General features: G+C 40.5%; 1 protein-coding gene across 5 annotated transcripts in view; it reads right to left on the bottom strand.

Annotated features, from left to right (window-relative positions):
* The window catches only part of DHRSX (dehydrogenase/reductase X-linked), a 240934-nt gene that overhangs the window by 46131 nt on the left and 174560 nt on the right, over positions 1 to 20243 (bottom strand). For all 5 annotated transcript variants that reach the window (XM_060233910.1, XM_060233911.1, XM_060233908.1 and 2 more), the window contains one exon: positions 11029 to 11236. In XM_060233910.1, coding sequence (XP_060089893.1) covers positions 11029 to 11236 — 208 coding nt within the window. The remainder of the gene's footprint in view (positions 1 to 11028; positions 11237 to 20243) is intronic.

The following is a 20243-nucleotide window of genomic DNA, read 5'->3' on the forward strand; positions in this document are numbered from 1 at the left end:
TATCTAAAAAATCTATCTAAAAAAAAAAAACTTTCTTCCAAATAAATGAAAAAGAGGACATTCAATTTCAAACTCTGTGGGATGCATATAAGGCAATAATGAGAGGTATCTTAATTACATTGAACAATAAAAATAAAAGGTCTCAAGAGAAACAATTGTTGGACATTCAAAAAGAGAATGCAAGAAAAAGAAAAGGAACTTAAAAAGAGACCGGGGGAAAAGAAAATGATAAGGGAGATTACGATATTACAGAACCAATTGAGTCATTTGTTAAATGAAGAGGTAGAATGGAACCTTAAAAGACTACAACAGAAATCATTTGAAGGAGCAAATAAGTCTGGAACGTATTTGGCCTGGCAAACGAAAAAAAAGAGAAAATAAATTTATTAATAACATTATAGTGGGTGGTAAGGAAATTGTTGATGAAGCAGGAATTAAAAGGGAATTTTACAAATATTATGCCAAGTTATTCCAAGGCCAAAAGGTGGAAAAAAGTAAAATAGACATATATTTGCAGAAAATCCAAGTAAATCCCTTAACAGATAATATGGAAAAGGTTTTAAATGAACCAATTGAAAAAATAGAAATTGAAGCGGCAATTAATTCAATGAAATTGGGAAAGGCACTGGTCCAGACGGTTTTACAGCAAAATTTTATAAAGTCCTCGCAGAGATGTTAGTACCAAAACTTCAGAAATTGATGAATATTATAAGAATTGAATGGAAAATACCAAATAAATGGAAGGAAGCAGTAATTTCGTTGATACCGAAAGAAGATAGAGACACCACTAATGTAAAAAATTACAGACCAATTTCATTACTGAATAATGACTATAAAATATATGTTAGGGTGCTAGCAGAACGACTCAAACAGCATTTGAATAACGTTATTAAAGATTAGCAAGTGGGATTTCTTCCCAGGAGACAATTAGAGATAATGTCAGAACTGTTATAGATATTGCTGAATATTATGAGAAGCACCCTGAAAAAGAAGTGGTATTATTTTTTTATGGATTCAGAAAAGGCTTTTAATAATCTGAACTGGGGTTTTATGTTTCCCGTGATGGAGAAAATGGGATTGGGAGAAGATTTAGTAAGAATGGTTAAGGCAATATATACTGGACAACAAGCAAGACTTTGACAGAAAAAATGGTAATTAGTAAAGGAACAAGACAAGGTTGCCCTCTGTCTCCACTGATATTTATAATGACTCTAGAAATTTTGCTTATGCAAATACAAGAAGATAAGGAAATAGAGGGACTGAAATTAAAAGGTTTTTCTTACAAATACAGAGCATTTGCTGATAATGTAATGTTTATCAATGAAAATCCCTTATTTGTAACACCACTGCTGCTTCATAAGATACAAGAATATGGAGAATTGGCAGGCTTCTATATAAATAAAGAAAAATCGAAAATTCTGTGTAAAAATATGACAAAGTCATCAGGAAAAACTACAGAGTGCAACAGAGTGTGAGGTTACTTTTAAAGTATTTAGGTGTGGAAATTACTATGAAGAATATAGACATATAAGAATAACTATGAAAAGCTCTGGTGTAAAATTGATGGCGATCTGATAAAATGGAATAAATTGAACCTGTCTATGCTGGGCAGAATTGCTGCAATTAAAATGAATGTTCTACCAAGAATTATGTTCCTTTTTCAAACAATTCCAATCGTGAAGGACAATAAACAATTTAGTAAATGGCAAAGAAAAGTTTCAAAATTTGTATGAGCCGGAAAAAAACCAAGAATCAAAATGAAAATCTTAACCGATGCAAAAGAAAGGGGATGTTTCCAGTTGCCGGATCTAAATTGTATCATGATGCAATATATTTTGTGTGGATTAAGGAATGGATGGCGTTATTAAATATGAAATTGTTGGTTTTAGAAGGACATGGAAATATTTTTGGTTGGCATGCATATATGTATTATGGGAAAAATAAGATGGATGGTTTTTTCTCACATCATTATATTAGAAAAATTTGCTAAGTACCTTAGCAATTATCTTCAGAAACTGATGAAGGGATGTGGCTAATGTTTAAACAATTATTAAAAATACAAGGAGGAAAGGTGGAACTAAAACCGGCTGAAGAATTATAGTATAGATATAATTGGTTTCAACTGCAACAAATTAAGAGTTTGGTGGAACAGGACATTAAAAATGAAGGTATAAGACAGGCGCAAACAGAATCGGAAAAAAGGCTGTTGGGCGAAAATGAAAAGTTGGGTTTCAAGAACTTATAAATTATTATTGAAATGGTCTACAGAAGATGAAGTAGTTAAATCTCAAATGATAAAATGGGCAATCAATTTTAATAAAGAAATACAAATGGAATCGTGGGGATATTTATGGAAGAACTCTATGAAGATATTGACATGTTACAATATTAAAGAAAATTGCTTTAAAATGCTATATAGATGGTATATGACACCAAAAAAACTGGCAAAAATGAATAATCAGGTGTCAGATAGATGTTGGAAATGTAAAAAACATGAAGGATCTTTCTATCATATGTGGTGGACTTGTGAAAAGGCAAGACAATTTTGGCAAATGATTCAGAAAGAAATGTCAAAATTTTTAGGTTATGACATTAAGAGGTCTCCAGACTCTTTTCTGTTGGGATTACAAATGGAAAGCTTTCCGAAACAAGATAGAACGATGGTGTGGTATCTGCTTTCAGCTGCAAGGACATTATATATGCAGTTATGGAAGCAGGATAAAATACTATAAAAATGGGAATGGATTTTAAAAGTTCTGTCTTGGAGTGAAATGGACCAACTAACAAGAATCTTAAAAGATTATGACTTGGAGAAGTTTAGAAAGGAATGGGAGAAATTCCAAAAATATGCTGGAAAATACTGGAAGGTAAAGGGACATTTAGTGATTTTTGATAATAGCTGACGTTTTGTGGAATAATGGACTAAATCTTGCTAAGAACTATTTTTTTTATATTATAAAGAAATGAAGATGAACATATAGGGTTTGATTTTTCTTATGCTTATTCTTTTCTTTTTTTATTGTGATAAGGTTTTAATATGAAGATTCTTGGTTTGATAAAATTATCTTGTATTTTTATCAATTTAAGTAAACACCGGCGGGGGTCATAAAAAGGGGGGAGAGGAGGAGGGGGGGGGAAAGTGTAATGTATTGATATATAATTGGTATTGATTCTTTTTATTTCTTGAATATTATAACAATATATTGCAAATTAATAAAATTGTTTTACACACCAAAAAATTCCCACAAAATTGACATGGCAAAGAAAAAACCCATTCAGTTCAGCAGAAAATGCAGCGTCCTAACGTTCACTATTTGCATTTTCCAAGATCCAGAAATGTTCAAACAAGGCTAGAAAGAAACAAAGAAAGCTTCTGAAACTTTAAAAAGTACTGCAGGGACTCATTCAGCCTAAGTGTGTCTTGTTTACTTAAAAATATTTTAAAGTAAAATCATCCAGGACTTCTTGCAGCTATCATTCTGTTTTTGTGATAGCACAAAACAAATATTTTAGAGGGAGAAATGTCAGTTAAGGATGCAACTACTGATTAGACTTGAATCCTTTGTGGGTTGGAATCATTTATAGCTCTTTGTTCAAATGCAATTTAACGTCTACCAAATGTTATGGGGTAGAAAATATGTAGAAGACAGAAGAGGGAAATAAAAAGAACACAGTACAGTAATGGCCATTCCATGGTTGCTTTATTGATGTTATTATGCACCAGCAGTAAATACAACTACAATGTTTTGACAGTCACTAAATAAGCAAATTGGCCAATAGACATTCACTCAATTCACTCACTGCTCTTATCCAATTCACCTTCCAAAAATATAGTCACCTATTTGGTCCAAGTGCCCTCCCGACCTAAGGTGTTTACAATTTTTATTTATTTATTTGAACCTTAAAGGAGTTTTTGCTTTTTTTGTTTTTCCTATAAAGAGATTAATATGATTTCAGATATATGAAGGCATCATGTACAAATTACAGGGCTCCTCTTGAAGTAATTGCCAGACCTTCAAATTGGCAGGGAGAGCTGTTCATTTTGAGAAATTCTATTCAGAATGTACCTGCATGATCACAACTGTATTATGTTCCCTCTTAGGCACATGCAATTTCTGTGAAGCACAGTGGGGGACTGAGGAAAGGCAGAATTTATCAAATGGCTCCACACTAAAACCCATCCATTGATGAAATACCATTAAGGTTTTTGCTTATAAAAATGAAACTAAGATGCTATTTCAAGTTTCACTGACAAGGACCAAAATGATTTCAGACTGCATGGTGCAGGAAAAAGGCACGGAGGGGAATGAAACATTGGAACTTATTCTGAAGATTTTTCATCTTCAGTCAGGTGAGGTCATCTAGACAGGATTAGGTCATATCTCTTCCAGCTCTAAGCAGGGCTATATAAATTTTTATGAGTCTCTATTGGCTTGGTCAAGGCTGACCCTCCAGTCATAGTATAGCCCAGCTCTATCTTTGTGTTCCTCCCTTGCGCCTTCCTTCCTTCCTTCCGTCTTTCCTTCCTTCTTTTTGGTATGGTAGGAAAATGGATGGCTTTGCCCCTCTAAAGAAAAGTAACCTTCAGGTAGGTTCCAATGTTTGTTCTCCTGCAATGAGGGAAGTCATCCAGACTGCTTATACACCCAAGATGTATCCCTGAGTGGCGCAATAAACAGTTAAGGATCCAAAACCTACTGCAACACCCTTCTGTTAAAGACTTCTTCCTCAGATTGTCACTGATCTATTTTACAGCGCTTCACAAAGATCGAGAAAGTAGACCACACAGCAGCTTTGCCCATTTCTTCTACTGGTGCCCTTGTAGAAAAAGCTGCAGAGGACACAGCAGCTCAGGTGGAATATGCTGTAATATACTTGGGAGCAGGCAGCCCCAGAGCCTCATATGCCTCACTGATACACATCCTGACCTAAAAAACAACCATGGCCTTTGAAATCTTCTTGCCCAGTATTGGATTGCTGTAAGAGATGAGTCTGTAAGCCTAAAATCCTTTGTCCTGTCCAGATAGGTCTATAGAGCTCTGCAGCCATCCAACTGGAGATGCTAGTAAGTCCATGACTGGGACTCCAAACTGAGCCTTCACCTGCCAGAACACACTTCAATTCAGACTCCATTCTCCAGGGTCGAGATCTTTTCTGCTCAACCAACCTGATTCCAGACCAGATGAGCCTTTCCAGATGCTCCACTCTGATGTTTAGATTTTTTTTCCACAGAAGCTCAGACTGCTTGAACAAGGACCTTGACCTCATGTCCCCTTACATGTGCCTTGGCAATCACATCCTTGGTGCATACCAAGACACTTTTGCCTAACAGGAGATCATGAAATGACATGAGTGAAAGTCTGATTGCCTGTAGTTCCAGTAAAGCTGTGGGTTAACTTATCTGGACCCAACTTGCCTTGAGCTTTCTACCCCAGACAATGAGCTCCCCAATCTCTTCTCCTGGAGTTGGTTGTCAGTACTAAATGGTGTGGCTGAAGGAAACTCACATCCTTTGCTAGGTTTGAGGAAAATGTCCACCATGCCAGAGGTTTCTTTAAGGTTCTCCTAGTCTGACCCACCTGTGTTTCTTCTTCCTTATGTCCCTGTGTATGGCAGTTTAGCCCACTAGAGTGGCCTGGCATGTCCATGTGAATGGCAGTATAGCCCACTAGAGTGGCCTGACATGGAACCTGAATATTAGGTATTTTTTGTCTTGGCAGCTAGACTGCAGAAGCTTGTTAATGTGGCAGAGAGAGGACAGCATTATTATCTTAAATTCAGAGTCATCTGATTTGCGTGTAACCTATTTGGGGTGTGTGTGTCATCTTCTGGATCATCTTCAAACTGGATAAATAGAACAGGGCTCCTAGTAGATAATCATGTGACCTGAAACATAGTGAGATGGGAGGATGTAAAATGTCATCTCTAAATGAAATCTGTTCATGGCCTATTTATGCATAGGGATAAGGTTTCCCAAGAATTTTATGCTGCCAACTGGGCTTTGGACTTTAAGAGCAGGCCATCCCCCAGGCCAAAGTGCAAATTGGTTTTATATCTGCAGACTTTCAAAAGCAATTTGCTTCTGGAGATTCATGTCTGTTGTTCAAAGAAAAAAAGGGGGAAAGTAGAAATCCCAACAGCTGTCCCCATGCTCTTTGGAAAACCTGAAGAACTTCTTTAGATACTGATCAAAAGAATCTGATACTTTCTGGGTCTAAGAGAAATCACAGTTTTCTCCTTGATGCAGCTTCAAATACTCTAGGCATGTAATATTCTGGGCATGTGAAATGTATCTAGAAATGTGCAGTTTAAAAACATCTACACTAATCATAGGAAGAAACAGGACAACAGAAATTACATTTGGTGAAGAGTATATAATAGGTGATAATCTTACAAATAAGGTTCCCATTCAGATGAAATATGAAAACAAGTAAGTAATCAAAGACCAACTCCTAGCATACGTAAAGTGCCAGTCACCAAATAAACACAACACAGACATTTGTAGCAGAGTCATGCTGCTGAATTGTAACTGAGTTCTCATGCCCCACACTATACACTTTTGGGCTCAGGCTCTTATAGAAATCTATGCCACAAAACTAGGTTTCTACTTTATAAATTCTCATAAGGTCTCATTTACATTCATTTAATCATTGAATCATTCTAATTCCCCAGCATAGCTCAAGAAAAAAGCTACAAATCATGTTGAGTATTATGGTCCTCTCAATCGATTATTTAGTGGCATAAAATTACCACTTCAAGCAATTTTATTGGAAAAGGATAAGTGATATGAATATAAAGAGGTCATTTATACCTCTCCATACATATCAGCCATTAACAGGATTTCAGCATGTGTGCTACATGGCCTGCCCTTGAAAAGTGTTCAGAAATTTCAATGTGTACAGAATGTTGCAGCCAAGACATTGATTTGAGTATGTCATACATGGATCGTAGGGACCATATCATTCCAGTCCTGGCCTATCTACATTGGCTCAGAATCAGTTTCCAAGCACAATTCAAGGTCATCTTCAGAGGCCTGGCTTCAGGTGCCCCTGCCTTCTGAGTTTAGGCAGGTGGCAACCCAGGAGAGAGCCTTCTCAATCACAGCACAAAAACTCCAGAACTGCCTTGTCAGGGGAACTCATCTGTCCTCTTCTGCTGCCATCTTCCAACAGCAGGTAAAGGTCTTTTTATTCTCCAGATGACCTCTTCGAGCAGCTTCACACAGATATTACAAGCATGGAGGACAAGATAGAATCTTACAGGACCCTACAGACCAGAGGCCAATGGGCTGATCACCAGTCTCCCAGCACCACTCTCTGAAACTTACCTTTGAAGTTGGAAAAAACCACTTTGAAATGATACCTCACAGTCCCAATTCTGAGAGGCAGTCCCCATACCATAACTGATAGTACTGAAAGCCACTGAAAGATCCAGAAGAATTAACGGGATAACCCGCTGCATTAGGGTAACCAAGGCCATTTCAGCCCTATAACTAGGCCTGAAACCACACAGCTATCATTTGTTCACCTTGCTCAAGGAGACTGGGCAAGTAGACATTTGAGACTGGGCAAGTAGATATCCAGTGCTCCTAGTTCCAGTGTAGATTTGTTTAGGAGTGGATGCATCACTGTCATTTTCAAGACAGAGGTGACCACTAGCTCTCTAACGGAGATGTTTTCTTTCTCCCAGATTCAGTCCACCAGCCTCTCCCCACCCTCCCAGGCAGATTTAAGCACCCAGAACGGGCAAGAGATACAAGAGTGGCAGTATGCTAATGTAGAGTCCAAGTCAGAATGAACGTGTGAGATATTTAATCCACAAAGCATTGAGCAAAACACATCACAGATCCAAGTGGGCAGCTGTGTTAATTTGAAGCAGTAGAGCAAATTTTGAGTCCAGGGCACAATTAAGACCAACAAAGGTTTATTCAAGGAAGTGTGCATATAAATGAAAGCTCATACCTTAAAAAAAACCTTGTTGGTTTTAAAGGTGCCAATGCACTCAAATTTTGTTCAATCATGGCACAGTGAACTAAGATAAGCAGTTACTGTAATCCTAGGAAATGAACTGAACTATGGATACCGTATCTTTTAAATCCTATGAATATTCTGCATTAGAATAATCCAGATTCTAACCAAGAAAACCTGACACCGATTTCTCACTCACATTACGCCGCTCTCACATTCCTCTTTTCAGTGGGGTTCCTTCCAATTTCACACTATCTGCCCCAGAGGTACAAGTAACGTTGGTGTTTTTGTGCAGCAAACAGAAACCTTTAAAAACCAGTTTCTGTTTGCCATGTGAAAATGCCAACATTACTTGCAGCCCCGGGGCAGACCGTGAAATTGGAAGGAAGCCCTGTTGAGAAGAGGAACGTGCGAACGGTGTAAGGTGAGTGGGAAATCGGTCTGAATTTAACTTGCACAGACAGGCATATATTTTCTGATGAACTGCATAATTTATCCTCCTTTTGCTAGAAATGAGGCAGGAGAGGAATATATGGAATTGATACCCCATTCTACTGCAACTGGGTATCCAGTCCCTTCTTGCACCTAAGATTTAAGAAGGCATTACTCGAGCCACTTTCTCCAAACATAAAAATGAGAAACTTCTCTTTAAAAGGAACAGTTCCATTTTAACAAGATGCTAGATTTCTGCAGCCAGTGCCAATTTCTATATTGCATGATGCAAGTGCACAATCCTGGCAATGCTGAAAAAAGGGCTAAACTAAGGGCGATTTCCCACATAGCTTACCGAGGAGCGAAGTCCCTCCTCACTGCACAGTGTCTGCTCGGATTTTCCACCAACTGCTCCACAGATTCAGGAAGTGCCGGACCTTTTGCGTCTCAAATGGAAATCACTAAAACCCTAGTTTACGTTAGCAATGCAAAAGATCCGGCATTTCATGAATCAGCGGAGCAGTTGGTGGGAAATCCGAGCAGGACTTCACTCCTCGGTAAGCTGTGTGGGAAATTGCCCAAAGTCAGAGCAGAATGATGACTCAGCTGTAGAGATGGGGTAGAGAAAACAATAGGAGTAAAATAATTTACTGATTGAAAAGCAGACAGGTGGATGAAGGAAGAAGTTAAATGAGAGCCAGGTCATACTGCAGTGATTGCCTGCTGGCAAGGCAGTCTGCACACAGCTAATGAGAAAGCCAGTGGAGAAGTGCTGGACTGTGGAAACACTTAAAACCCATGTTAGTACAATGCAAGCAGAGAAGTTCTACCAGCTTTTCCAGTACAAAACAGGGGAGAGATGTCCCTTCAGATTTTTTTTTTTAGAGCTATCATGGGATAACATCCAAGTGAGATGGCAAGTTTCAAGGAAGAGGAGAACTGGGCGTGATCGTGTAGAAAAGCTGGTAGGATCCAATCAGAGTGTTTTATGCTTTGACCTAAAATCAGTTCTAAAATCAATGATAAGGGGGGGGATGAAATTTGCACCCAGCAAAATCTCCCCCATTACCTGGAAACACTGAAGTCATAAGAACATAAGAGAAGCCATGTTGGATCAGGCCAATGGCCCACCCAGTCCAACACTCTGTGTCGCACAGTAGCCAAATACACACACACACACACACACACACATATTGTGGCTAATAGCCACTGATGGACCTTTGCTCCATATTTTTATCTAACCCCCTCATGAAGCTGGCTATGCTTGTAGCCGCCACCACCTCCTGTGGCAGTGAATTCCACATGTTAATCACCCTTTGGGTGAAGAAGTACTTCCTTCTATCCGTTTTAACCTGACTGCTCAGCAATTTCATTGAATGCCAACGAGTTCTTGTATTGTGAGAAAGGGAGAAAAGCACTTCTTTCTCTACTTTCTCCATCCCATGCATAATCTTGTAAACCTCTATCATGTCATCCTGCAGGCGACGTTTCTCCAAGCTAAAGAGCCCCAAGCGTTTTAACCTTTCTTCATAAGGAAATGAATCATTCTAGTTGCCATTTTCTGGACTTTTTCCAATGCTATAATATCCTTTTTGAGGTGCGGTGAACAGAATTGTACACAGTATTCCAAATGAGACCGCACCATCGATTTATACAGGGGCATTATGATACTGGCTGATTTGTTTTCAATTCCTTTCCTAATAATTGCCAGCATGGCATTGGCCTTTTTTAATTGCAATCGCACATTGTCTTAACATTTTCAGTGAGTTATCTACAACGACCTCAAGATCTCTCTTAGTCATTCTCTGCCAGTTCACACCCCATCAACTTGTATTTGTAGCTGGGATTCTTGGTCCCAATGTGCATTACTTTGCACTTGGCCACATTGAACCTCATCTGCCATGTTGACACCCACTCACCCAGCCTCAGCAGATCCCTTTGGAGTGCCTCACAATCCTCTCTGGTTCTCACCACCCTGAATAATTTAGTGTCATCTGCAAATTTGGCCACTTCACTGCTTACTCCCAGCTCCAAATCATTTACGAAAAAGTTAAAGAGCATGGGACCCAGTACTGAGCCCTGCGGCACCCCACTGCTTACCGTACTCTACTACGAAGACTGCCCATTTATACTCACTCTCTGCTTCCTATTAATTAGCCAGTTTTTGATCCACAAGAGGACCTGTCCTTTTACTCCATGACTCTCGAGCTTACTAAGGAGCCTTTGATGAGGAACTTTATCAAAAGCTTTCTGGAAGTCATTAACTTTTTAAAAGTCTTTCTTCAAAAAAGTCAAGTAAAACAAATCTATTTTATTAATTTAATATAGCTGACACTTTCAACTACATTCAGCTGCATAACATATCTTAAGGATGATAAGGATAAAACTGGCATGTGAATTAATCTATTTATATGGCCATGGAGAATAAGACGCAATACAAGAGGGGAATAAATGAGATTGGAGTATTTAGACAGATATGCACTACCACAAATGAGTTAGAAGCATTTTGAAAACAGAAAATACTATATACATACTATTCATTTGTTCTGTAAAGTAAGCTTTAGAATACCAGTTTCTGTTTTTGTATACATACAGCAATCCAGTTAGAATGGTACAATATTTTTCATACCTGCTTTGTAGGTCATTAAGATGCAATTCGCCTACATAATGGGTGGCTGATGAGAGAGTGACAATTCTAGCATTGTGGTTGTGGGTTCCTGATTGCTTCAGTGTTTCCAAGAGCAGATTAGTCAACAAGAAGTGTCCCAAATAGTTAATGCCAAAGTGCTCTTCAAACCCATCCTCCGTTTTCCTTTCAGGCACCAGCATCACTGCAGCTGAGGAATTCAAACAGAAAGTTTATGGTGAATAGGTGCCTGACAGAGGTGCATGGCTCTCAATTTGTCTTTTTCCCTGGCAGCAGAAGGTAATGTTTTGCACACTACAACCTTAATCTGGGTTAAGCGAAAGCAAAATTTCAGTTTCTATGCATTGATCATGATCCAGATTACTTGGATCCAGACTGATCATAGGGGTAAAAAAAAAAAAGCAGTCCCCCCTACAGCTATGAGCAATGCCACTGAGACCCACCACTGGACCACAGACAAAACTTGTGCACCACAGACAAACCTGTGCACCCAGACTGAGTCCAAACACCATGGAGCCTTGGTGAACACAGCTCCCAGAATTTTGTTCCCCTGGGCACTCCCACTTAGTAGCCTGCTTAAAATGGAAACACTTTGGGAAATGAGAAAAAAATCTTGTTTTCCTCATCGATGAGTGTTTTAACTGGCTCCTTTCCCACAAACATATTGTGCCTGTGATCTTAAACATACTTTTCAAGAAGAAAGTTGTGAGACAAGTTAGTGCATTGTGATTGAATTCCTTTTAGTGCATTTAGTGAGACAAGTTAGTGCATTGTGATTGGATTCCTTTTAAAATAAAATGACCTGGTTTTCACAGGTGGCAAAGTACATCAAAAGCCAGGTTGTTTTGTACCCAGAAAATCTAGGCCACTTTTTATCTAATTCCCAAGTACAGGCTAGGGTTTACAACTGTTGCAGAAATATACAGAGTGTTGCAGTCCAGCTCTACACTAAAAATCTAACTTTCAAATTATGGGATATTTTGATAGATAAACAAAATCAACAGCTCAATTCTATAAACCACAATGCTTGCTTGCGCAGCATCCCAGCAGATCCAGATGACATGGCTCCAGCCAATACATACTGGACTCAGGACTAGGCTGCAAATACAGGAGTTAACATGCAAAGGCATTTAAGAGATCTAAACAACACACTGAGCAACACAAGAGCCGCTTTTCTCTAATTTAGCCTTTATATATCTATAGCTATAGATACAGATATATAACATATGGATAAAACAAGTGGAGAATGATTCTGCTCTGGCTGCCAAGGTTTGGATTCTATTTCTGCTAATATTGTGGTACAACAGTTTTCTATGTCTGTCTTGCCAGGGTTACTGAGAGGAAGAGATTCATTAAATCAAAGTGAAGCACTATGGCAAAGTTTCTGATGGCATAATCAGTTTTCAACGGTGACTTTCTCCGTATGTCAATAATTGATGGTTTAAAATCCCAAACACATTGTCCATAAGAGTTCTCAAAAATTATAAATCTATTATATTTTAATAAAAATTTTAAAATAATTTTAAACTCTCCAAAATTATAAATCTATTGACTGTGCAAAATAAAATTGTATAGAAACAAACTGGAGAACAGCATCAACAAGTTTAAAATGGTTTAATAATAATAATAATATTTTATTTATATCCCGTCCTCCCCGCCGCAGCAGGCTCAGGGCGGCTCACAAAATATGGCATAAAAACAGGTTACAATAATAAAACATTATATCCTACAATATACAGTTCACCATATTTGCTATTACATTAAAAACATTATAATTAAAACCATCAATTTAATTAGATTCTAACATTTTCAGGTGCTATATTCTAGATGTTCTCCTCTTGTAATTTATGATGTCCGGATATAATAGGCTAGGATCCACATTAAGAGAAGGCCAGCTGAAAGAAAGTAGTCTTGCAGGCCCTACGGAATTGAGCAAGGCTCCGCATGGCCCACACCTCATCTGGTAGTTGGTTCCACCAGTGTGGAGCAGCGATCGAAAAGGCCCTTTCTCTTGTTGTCTTCAATTTGGCCTCCTTCGGCCCAGGAATTGTCAAAAGATTTTGTGCTCCTGATCTCAGTACTCTCTAGGGCACATATGGGAAGAGATGGTTCCTAAGGTAGGCAGGTCCTCAGCCATATAGGGCTTTAATGGTAATAACCAGCACTTTGTAACAAATCTGGTATACAATCGGCAGCCAGTGCAGTTCGCACAGCCTTGGCTGTATGTACCCCCACTTCGGGAGCCCTAGTAACAGCCTGGCTGCTGCATTCTGCACTAGCTGCTGTTTCCAGGTTCGGCACAAGGACAGCCCCATGTAGAAGGCATTACAGTAATCCAATCTCGAGGTGACCGCTGCATGGATCACTGTTGGCAAGTCATCATGCTCTAGGAAGGGAACCAGCTGCCTCGCCCGCCTAGGGTGAAAAAAAGCAGATTTAGCAGTGGCTGCTATCTGGGCCTCCATTAACAAGGAAGGCTCCAGTAGTACCCCCAAGCTCTTGACCTTGTGTGCCACTTTCAATGGCACACTGTCAAAAACTGGAAGGGGAATTTCCCTTCCCAGATTGCCACAACTCAGGCAAAGGACCTCTGTCTTCGTTGGATTCAACTTCAACCTACTCAGCCAGAGCCAACCTGCCATGGCTTGCAGCGCCAGGTCCAGATTTTTTGGGGCACAGTCAGGCTGGCCATCTATTAGTAGATAGAACTGGGTGTCATCAGCATATTGATGACACCCAAGCCCATACCTCCAGGCAATCTGGGCAAGGGGGCGCATGTAGATGTTAAACAACATTGGAGAGAGCACTGCCCCCTGTGGGACCCCACAATCTAGCGAGTGCCTCTGGGACAGTTCTCCCCCAATCACCACCCTTTGTTCCCGACCATCAAGGAAAGAGGAAAGGCATTGCAAGGCCAACCCCCGAATCCCTGCGTCGGCGTGGTGGATCAGCAACCGATGGTCGACTATATCAAACGCAGCCAATGGATCTAACAACATCAGTACTGCCACGCCACCTTGATCCAGATGCCTCTGGAGGTCATCCACCAGGGTGACTAGGACTGTCTCCATCCCATGACTCGGGCGAAAGCTGGACTGGTGAGGATCTAAGACGGAAGCATCATCCAGAAAACTCTGCAACTGTAGCGCTACTGCCCTCTCAATGATTTTACCCAAAAATGGTAAATTCAAGACCGGCCGATAATGTGCCAATTCGGCCAGATCTGATGACACCTTTTTCAAGAGAGGGCGGACCACAGCCTCTTTAAGAAGTGTTGGAAAACGCCCCTCTAAGAGGGATCTATTTACAATGTCCCATATAGGACATCTAAGTTCCCTCTGGCAAGATTTAATTAGCCAGGAGGGACATGGGTCCAAATCGCAAGTTGTTGGGCGTACAGTAGAGAGGATTCTGTCAACTTCCTCCAAGCTAAGTGTGTTGAAGTGATCCAAAACTGAACCAGAAGACAGGCACGGAGCCTCGAGTTCTTGTACTGTATCCAGTGTGGCGGGAAGGTCGTGGCAGAGCGACGCGATTTTATCTGCAAAAAATTTCGCAAAAGCCTCACAGCCAATCTCTAATTCCCTGACATTTGGCCTGCCTTGAGGCAGTGTTGTAAGATTCCAAATTATCCTAAACAATTGTGTTGGGTGTGAATTTGTAGACGCAATCTTGGCCGCAAAGTAATTCTTCTTTGTGGCTTTGACTGCCATCTCATAGGACCTCATAAACTCTCTATAAGATGTTCAAGTTGCTTTGTCTCAAGTACGCCATTGCCTCTCTAACTGTCTGAGCCCTTGTTTCAGCTGTCGCAGCTCCAGGGTTTACCACGGAGCCAGCTTAATACGAGGGCGCAGAGGGCATCGAGGTGCAATCTCGTTGATGGCCCTGGATAGTCGGCCATGCCAAGACTTAACCAGATCATCAAGGGAATTGCCAGGGATCCCGCAGAGCCATTTGGAAGTGCTCAGGGTCCATCAGACTGCTCGGGCAAGCCAAAATAGGCTCTCCAACCAAATTGGCTTGGGGTGGAGCATCCACACGAGCCTTGAGAGCAAAGTGGTCCGACCATGGTACTGCCTCTGCAGTAATACCATCCACCAAATCCCTGGCCACAAAGACCAAATCTAACATGTGCCCCGCCTGGTGAGTGGGTGTTGTAACAAATTGGGAGATTTCCAGTGTCGCCATGGATGACACTAGGTCCATCGCCTGACTGGAGGTCGCATCATCGGCATGGACACTGAAATCACCCAGGCCTTGGGTACTCCAATGCCCAGTCTGTTACGGCCTCCATCAGGGATAGTAAGGCGCTGTCCGGTGCATTAGGCAGACAGTACATCAGCCAGATCACCCACATCCCATGCCAGACTGGCACATTCTATACCATTGATCGTTGCGGTTGGGAGAGCCCAGAAGGAGTAATTCTCTCATATGAATAGTGCCACCCCTCCCCCCCCGTCCACTAGTCCGTGATTGGTTAAAGACCGAGTATCCTGGAGGAGCCATCTGGGAGAGAGCTACAGTCTCCCCATCTCACACCCAGGTCTTGGTCACACAAGCCAGGTCCACATCCTGCTTAAGCAGGAACTCCCTAAGGATTGAGGTCTTATTATTTATGGATCTGGCATTACATAACACCAATGATGGAGGCGAGCAATTCCGCTTGACCCCTCTACCTGTCACCGTCAGGATGGGACGCAGACTAAAAGGGGGCTGAGCACTATTTTGTCTCCAACTCCTTTTTTTATAATTCTGTCTGCTCCCACTATCATACCTTCCCCTCCCCAGGAGCACTGGAATCCCCAAGTCGGGCATCCTCACTGTTCTCCATTATAGCCTCAACCAATGTGGATATGTCCTCACTCACCACCTTATTTCAGATGTTAAACTCCCAACCCCTCCCCTCCCTCGCCAATCTGATTTGGCTAGCTTATTAATAATTTAATCTAATAGTTAAATTAATTTAAAATCCCAACCATACAATCTCCCCTCTAATTGATTAGCTAAAAAATTTCTTGATTTATTCAATAGCTCCTTAATAGGTAAAACCCTACCAATCAATACCCTCCTTCAATTAATTTGCCAAAAAAATATAAAGTTCATCAGAAGTCAAACAATTAACTAATAATCCAATTAATTAACTAATAACAATTTCATCACAATCAATTTAGTAGCTAGAAATACAATTCCATGTTCATATTGGTGAGTAGGAAAAGGTTAAAATGTTATTAGATAAGAGCGCTGTGGTGCTTAAAGTGCAAGATGTTTTCCTTCTATTAAAGTGGAGAATGTTCTTAAAGTGCGGCTGTTCGTAGAATGTTCTTAAAGTGCGATCTTCAGGTGCGGTCTTAAGGTGTAGTTTTTAAAGTGCTCTAGTGCTGTCCAGAACCCAGGCGGGCCCCCACACAGCTCAGGCGACCCTGGTGTGTGTGTGAAAGTCTCCCCCGTGTCCTCCCCAGCCGTATGGTTGAGTCCTTTTGGTTCCCAGCTGAAAATAATTAGATTTAGATAATGTTTTTAATGGTTACATATTATGTGAGAGATCAAAATGGATACATTCTGTATTTCTATATGACTATATATGTGAGCTTCCCAATCAGGCCAAATGGTACCACCATAGAACTGTTTTATTTACCTTTCTCCCTAACAGAGAACCAAAGCAGTTTACATTATTCTCTTCTCTTTCATTTTATCCTCACAACAACCCTTTGAGATGCTTATGCTGAGAATGTGACTAGACTAGGTAATTTAGCAAGTTTTCATAGAAGAGTGGGGATTTAAATCCAGGTCTCCCAGAACTCTAACCATTATACTACACTGCTTTCAGGTCAGAAAATGGTATAAAGGGAACCCTAATCCAAACCCCTCCTTCTCACATGGACTGCCATCACAACCTTAATCAGCTGTGCAAATAAGAATGGAGGATAACTTGCAATTCACATTTGTTACAACAGGACACAGAGTGGCATCCTTAGATCCAACCTGTGTACTCCATAACATACAAATAAATACCTGGCGTGTTCTGCAAACTCCAGTAACTGTTTTGTTGGAGGAAGAGCCACTTAAATTGGAAGAAGACTTTTAGGATGGTTATTTTTAGGGTGCCTTTTTAGAGGTGTCTTCAGGAAGGCTTCAAACTTTGTTAAGTGAACATAAGAACTTAAGAGAAGCCATGTTGGATCAGGCCAATGGCCCATCCATTCCAACACTCTGTGTCACACAGTGGCCAAAAAATCCTAGGTGCCATCAGGAGGTCCATCAGTGGGGCCAGGACACTAGAAGCCCTCCCACTGTTGCTCCCCCCAAGCACCAAGAATACAGAGCATCAGTGCCCCAGACAGAGAGTTCCATCAATACACTGTGGCTAATAGCCACTGATGGACCTCGGCTCCATATGTTTATCAACCTCCCTCTTGCAGCTGTCTATGCTTGTAGCCACCACCACCTCCTGTGGCAGTGAATTCTCTGTGTTAATCACCCTTTGAAGTGAAGGAAGAAGTACTTTCTTCAATCCATTCTAATCTGACTGCTCAGCAATTTCATTGAGTGTCCATAAGTTCTTCTATTGTGAGAAAGGGAGAAAAGTGCAATGGTAAAATAAAGCCCATTATAATTTAAGCACAGAATACCAAGGATATTAAGTCTTGAAGTTTCATATTCTTATGAAAAGAAAGATAAAGAAAGATGTGGAAGGAAAAAAAAAGAAATATAAATGGGAGAGAATGAGAATCAAATGCTAAGGTACATTTTTGATTCTTGGTTGTCTTCTATATATTTTGACATTGCATCGTATCAAGTATTTTTTCAGTATTAATCTATTTATTCTCAGCTGCTTCCAGACTAGGATGATTCTCCAGTATAATCTGGATGCTTATGTAATTCTGCATGCAATCACCCTTGCAAAGGCAATTCCAGACAGTCCAAGGCAATATGTTATCTCTCACTTTTTGTGGTGGTTTCCTTTTCTCCCCTTATGTGTATTAAAGTTCCCCACCTCTTCTGTGTTCCACCATGATTTTGAGGACTCTCTTAATAATAACTGTGCTATCAAATCACAACCGATTTATAGTGATCCCTCATTGAGTTTTCAAGGCAAGAGATGAGCAGAAGTGGTTTACTACTACCAGGGCTTTTGGGGTAGAAAAAGCCCAGCAGGAACTCATTTGCATATTAGGCCACAAATCCCTGACACCAAGCCAGATGGAACTGTGTTCCTACTAAAAAAAAAAAGCCCTGACTACTACCTTTCTCTGTGGAGCAACACTAGTCTTTCTTGGTGGATTCCCAGCTAAGTACTATCCATGGCCAGCCCTGCCTAAATTCCAGGCTTGGGCTAGTCTGGGCTATTCAAGCTGCTATTCAGGTAGGATTCTCTATTGACCTTGTTTAATTTTTTTTAAGAACATGCAGTGCTACATAGAATAACACAATTCCATTTTTAAAAAGTTTGCATAAACCTCAAATACTCCCTCTTCCTATAAATTAAAAACAAGTCTAGCAGTAGGTGATTTCTATTTTTAAAACTAAAACATGCTAACACTGGATACAAATAACACAATACCTTTAACAACATTTTTTTAAAAGCTCCCTGTATTTGCAGAGCCTCCAATGATCCTCTCCCTTCTGTCCAAAAGGGAAGTCATTTCCTTCTGTTTTATGTGAGTTGTTGTCAGAGACTAGCCCCTTGCAGTCATCAACAAAAAAAAGTCTAGTACTGCAATTGCACTGTTTCCCATTTAGACTCAAAAAACTGCTTGCAGCAATAGCATTCTGCTCACAAAATACTGTTTTTACAGGTTTCAAATAAAGGAGATTTTTTGGTTGTAAAGAACAGATTGTTAATGGGCTGCACAGAAACAGAGACGATCATCATGTGGAAATACCAGTTGAGTGGCTGAAATAAAAAAAAAGCCAACTAAGTGGCTGAAATGTGTGATATCTTCAGAGTGGAAGCAGCCCTTGTGAACACATGCTGTCTATTTCAACTGCCCAGCACCAATTAGGTGTTCTTACATAGTGGGAAAGAAAAAAAAATCTTATGGTGTGGGAGAAACCAGCTCCAGAGCTTCAGCAGGTTAGAGGCTTTACAGTTGTAATAACTTTACCAGAGTAGCTTTTGCCTTTGGAAGAATACACTATGCAGAACATATTTCTGCACTATATAGTACATAGCACTTGAACAGAAATTCAGCTAGAAAGTTGAAATGAAGATGTGCCTTCCCTGAAACCCATATTTATTGCTTTTGCTTTTGATGCTGGAAATGAACTAGCCAGGCATAACAAAATAAATCTAGTAGAGCACTACAGAGCTCATGTAATCTGCTCCTTTAGGATCAGTCTTTATGACCAAAATATGAACAGCAAGATTAAGTGGAAGCACATTACAACTGTGTTGTGCATGTGTGACTCTATGTTTGATGTAGGTTGTTAGTTCCAGCCTGGCTCATTGGAGCCTAAAGGACTGAGCTTGGGCCATGGGACCAATGGGAAGCAGGATCCAAATCTCTGCTTCCCCGGACCAATCATCAGTCCCCTGCTGGTTCAAATGACCCAATGAGTTCTAGTGCGGGAACTTTGGAGTGCATAAAGTTGGTCCCATTAGCCCAGTACAGTAGTCTTAGTCTGCCTATTATTTTATTTATTTATTTATTTATTTATTCTATAATTTATATCCCGCCCTTCCCAGAAAGTGGCTCAGGGCGGCTCACAACAACGACAAAACAATAAACAAGGTACAAAGTTAATACATTTAAAGTCAAAACATTTAAAAAAACCTAAAAACCTTAAAATCTTAACATTAAAACTATCCAGTATATTTCACTAAAATCTGATAAGCTACATTTATCTAGTCGGCATAAGCTAACCGGAAGAGGGTTGTCTTACAGGCCCTGCGGAACTGAGTAAGATCCCGCAGGGCCCTCACCTCTTCCGGCAGCTAGTTCCACCATGTGGGGGCCATTGTAGAAAAGGCCCTGTCTCTGGTTGTCTTGAGACGGACTTCCTTGGGCCCGGGGATGGTGAGAAGGTTTTGAGTCCCAGACCTCAGTACTCTCTGGGGAACGTGTGGGGAGAGACGGTCCTTCAGGTAGGCAGGTCCCAGGCCATATAGGGCTTTAAAGGTAATGACCAGCACCTTGTACCGGACTCGGTATGTTATTGGAAGCCAGTGCAGAGCCCGAAGGCCCGGCCGGATG

The sequence above is a fragment of the Heteronotia binoei genome, chromosome 3 (genome assembly GCF_032191835.1).
Source record: "Heteronotia binoei isolate CCM8104 ecotype False Entrance Well chromosome 3, APGP_CSIRO_Hbin_v1, whole genome shotgun sequence".
Lineage (NCBI taxonomy): Eukaryota > Metazoa > Chordata > Lepidosauria > Squamata > Gekkonidae > Heteronotia > Heteronotia binoei.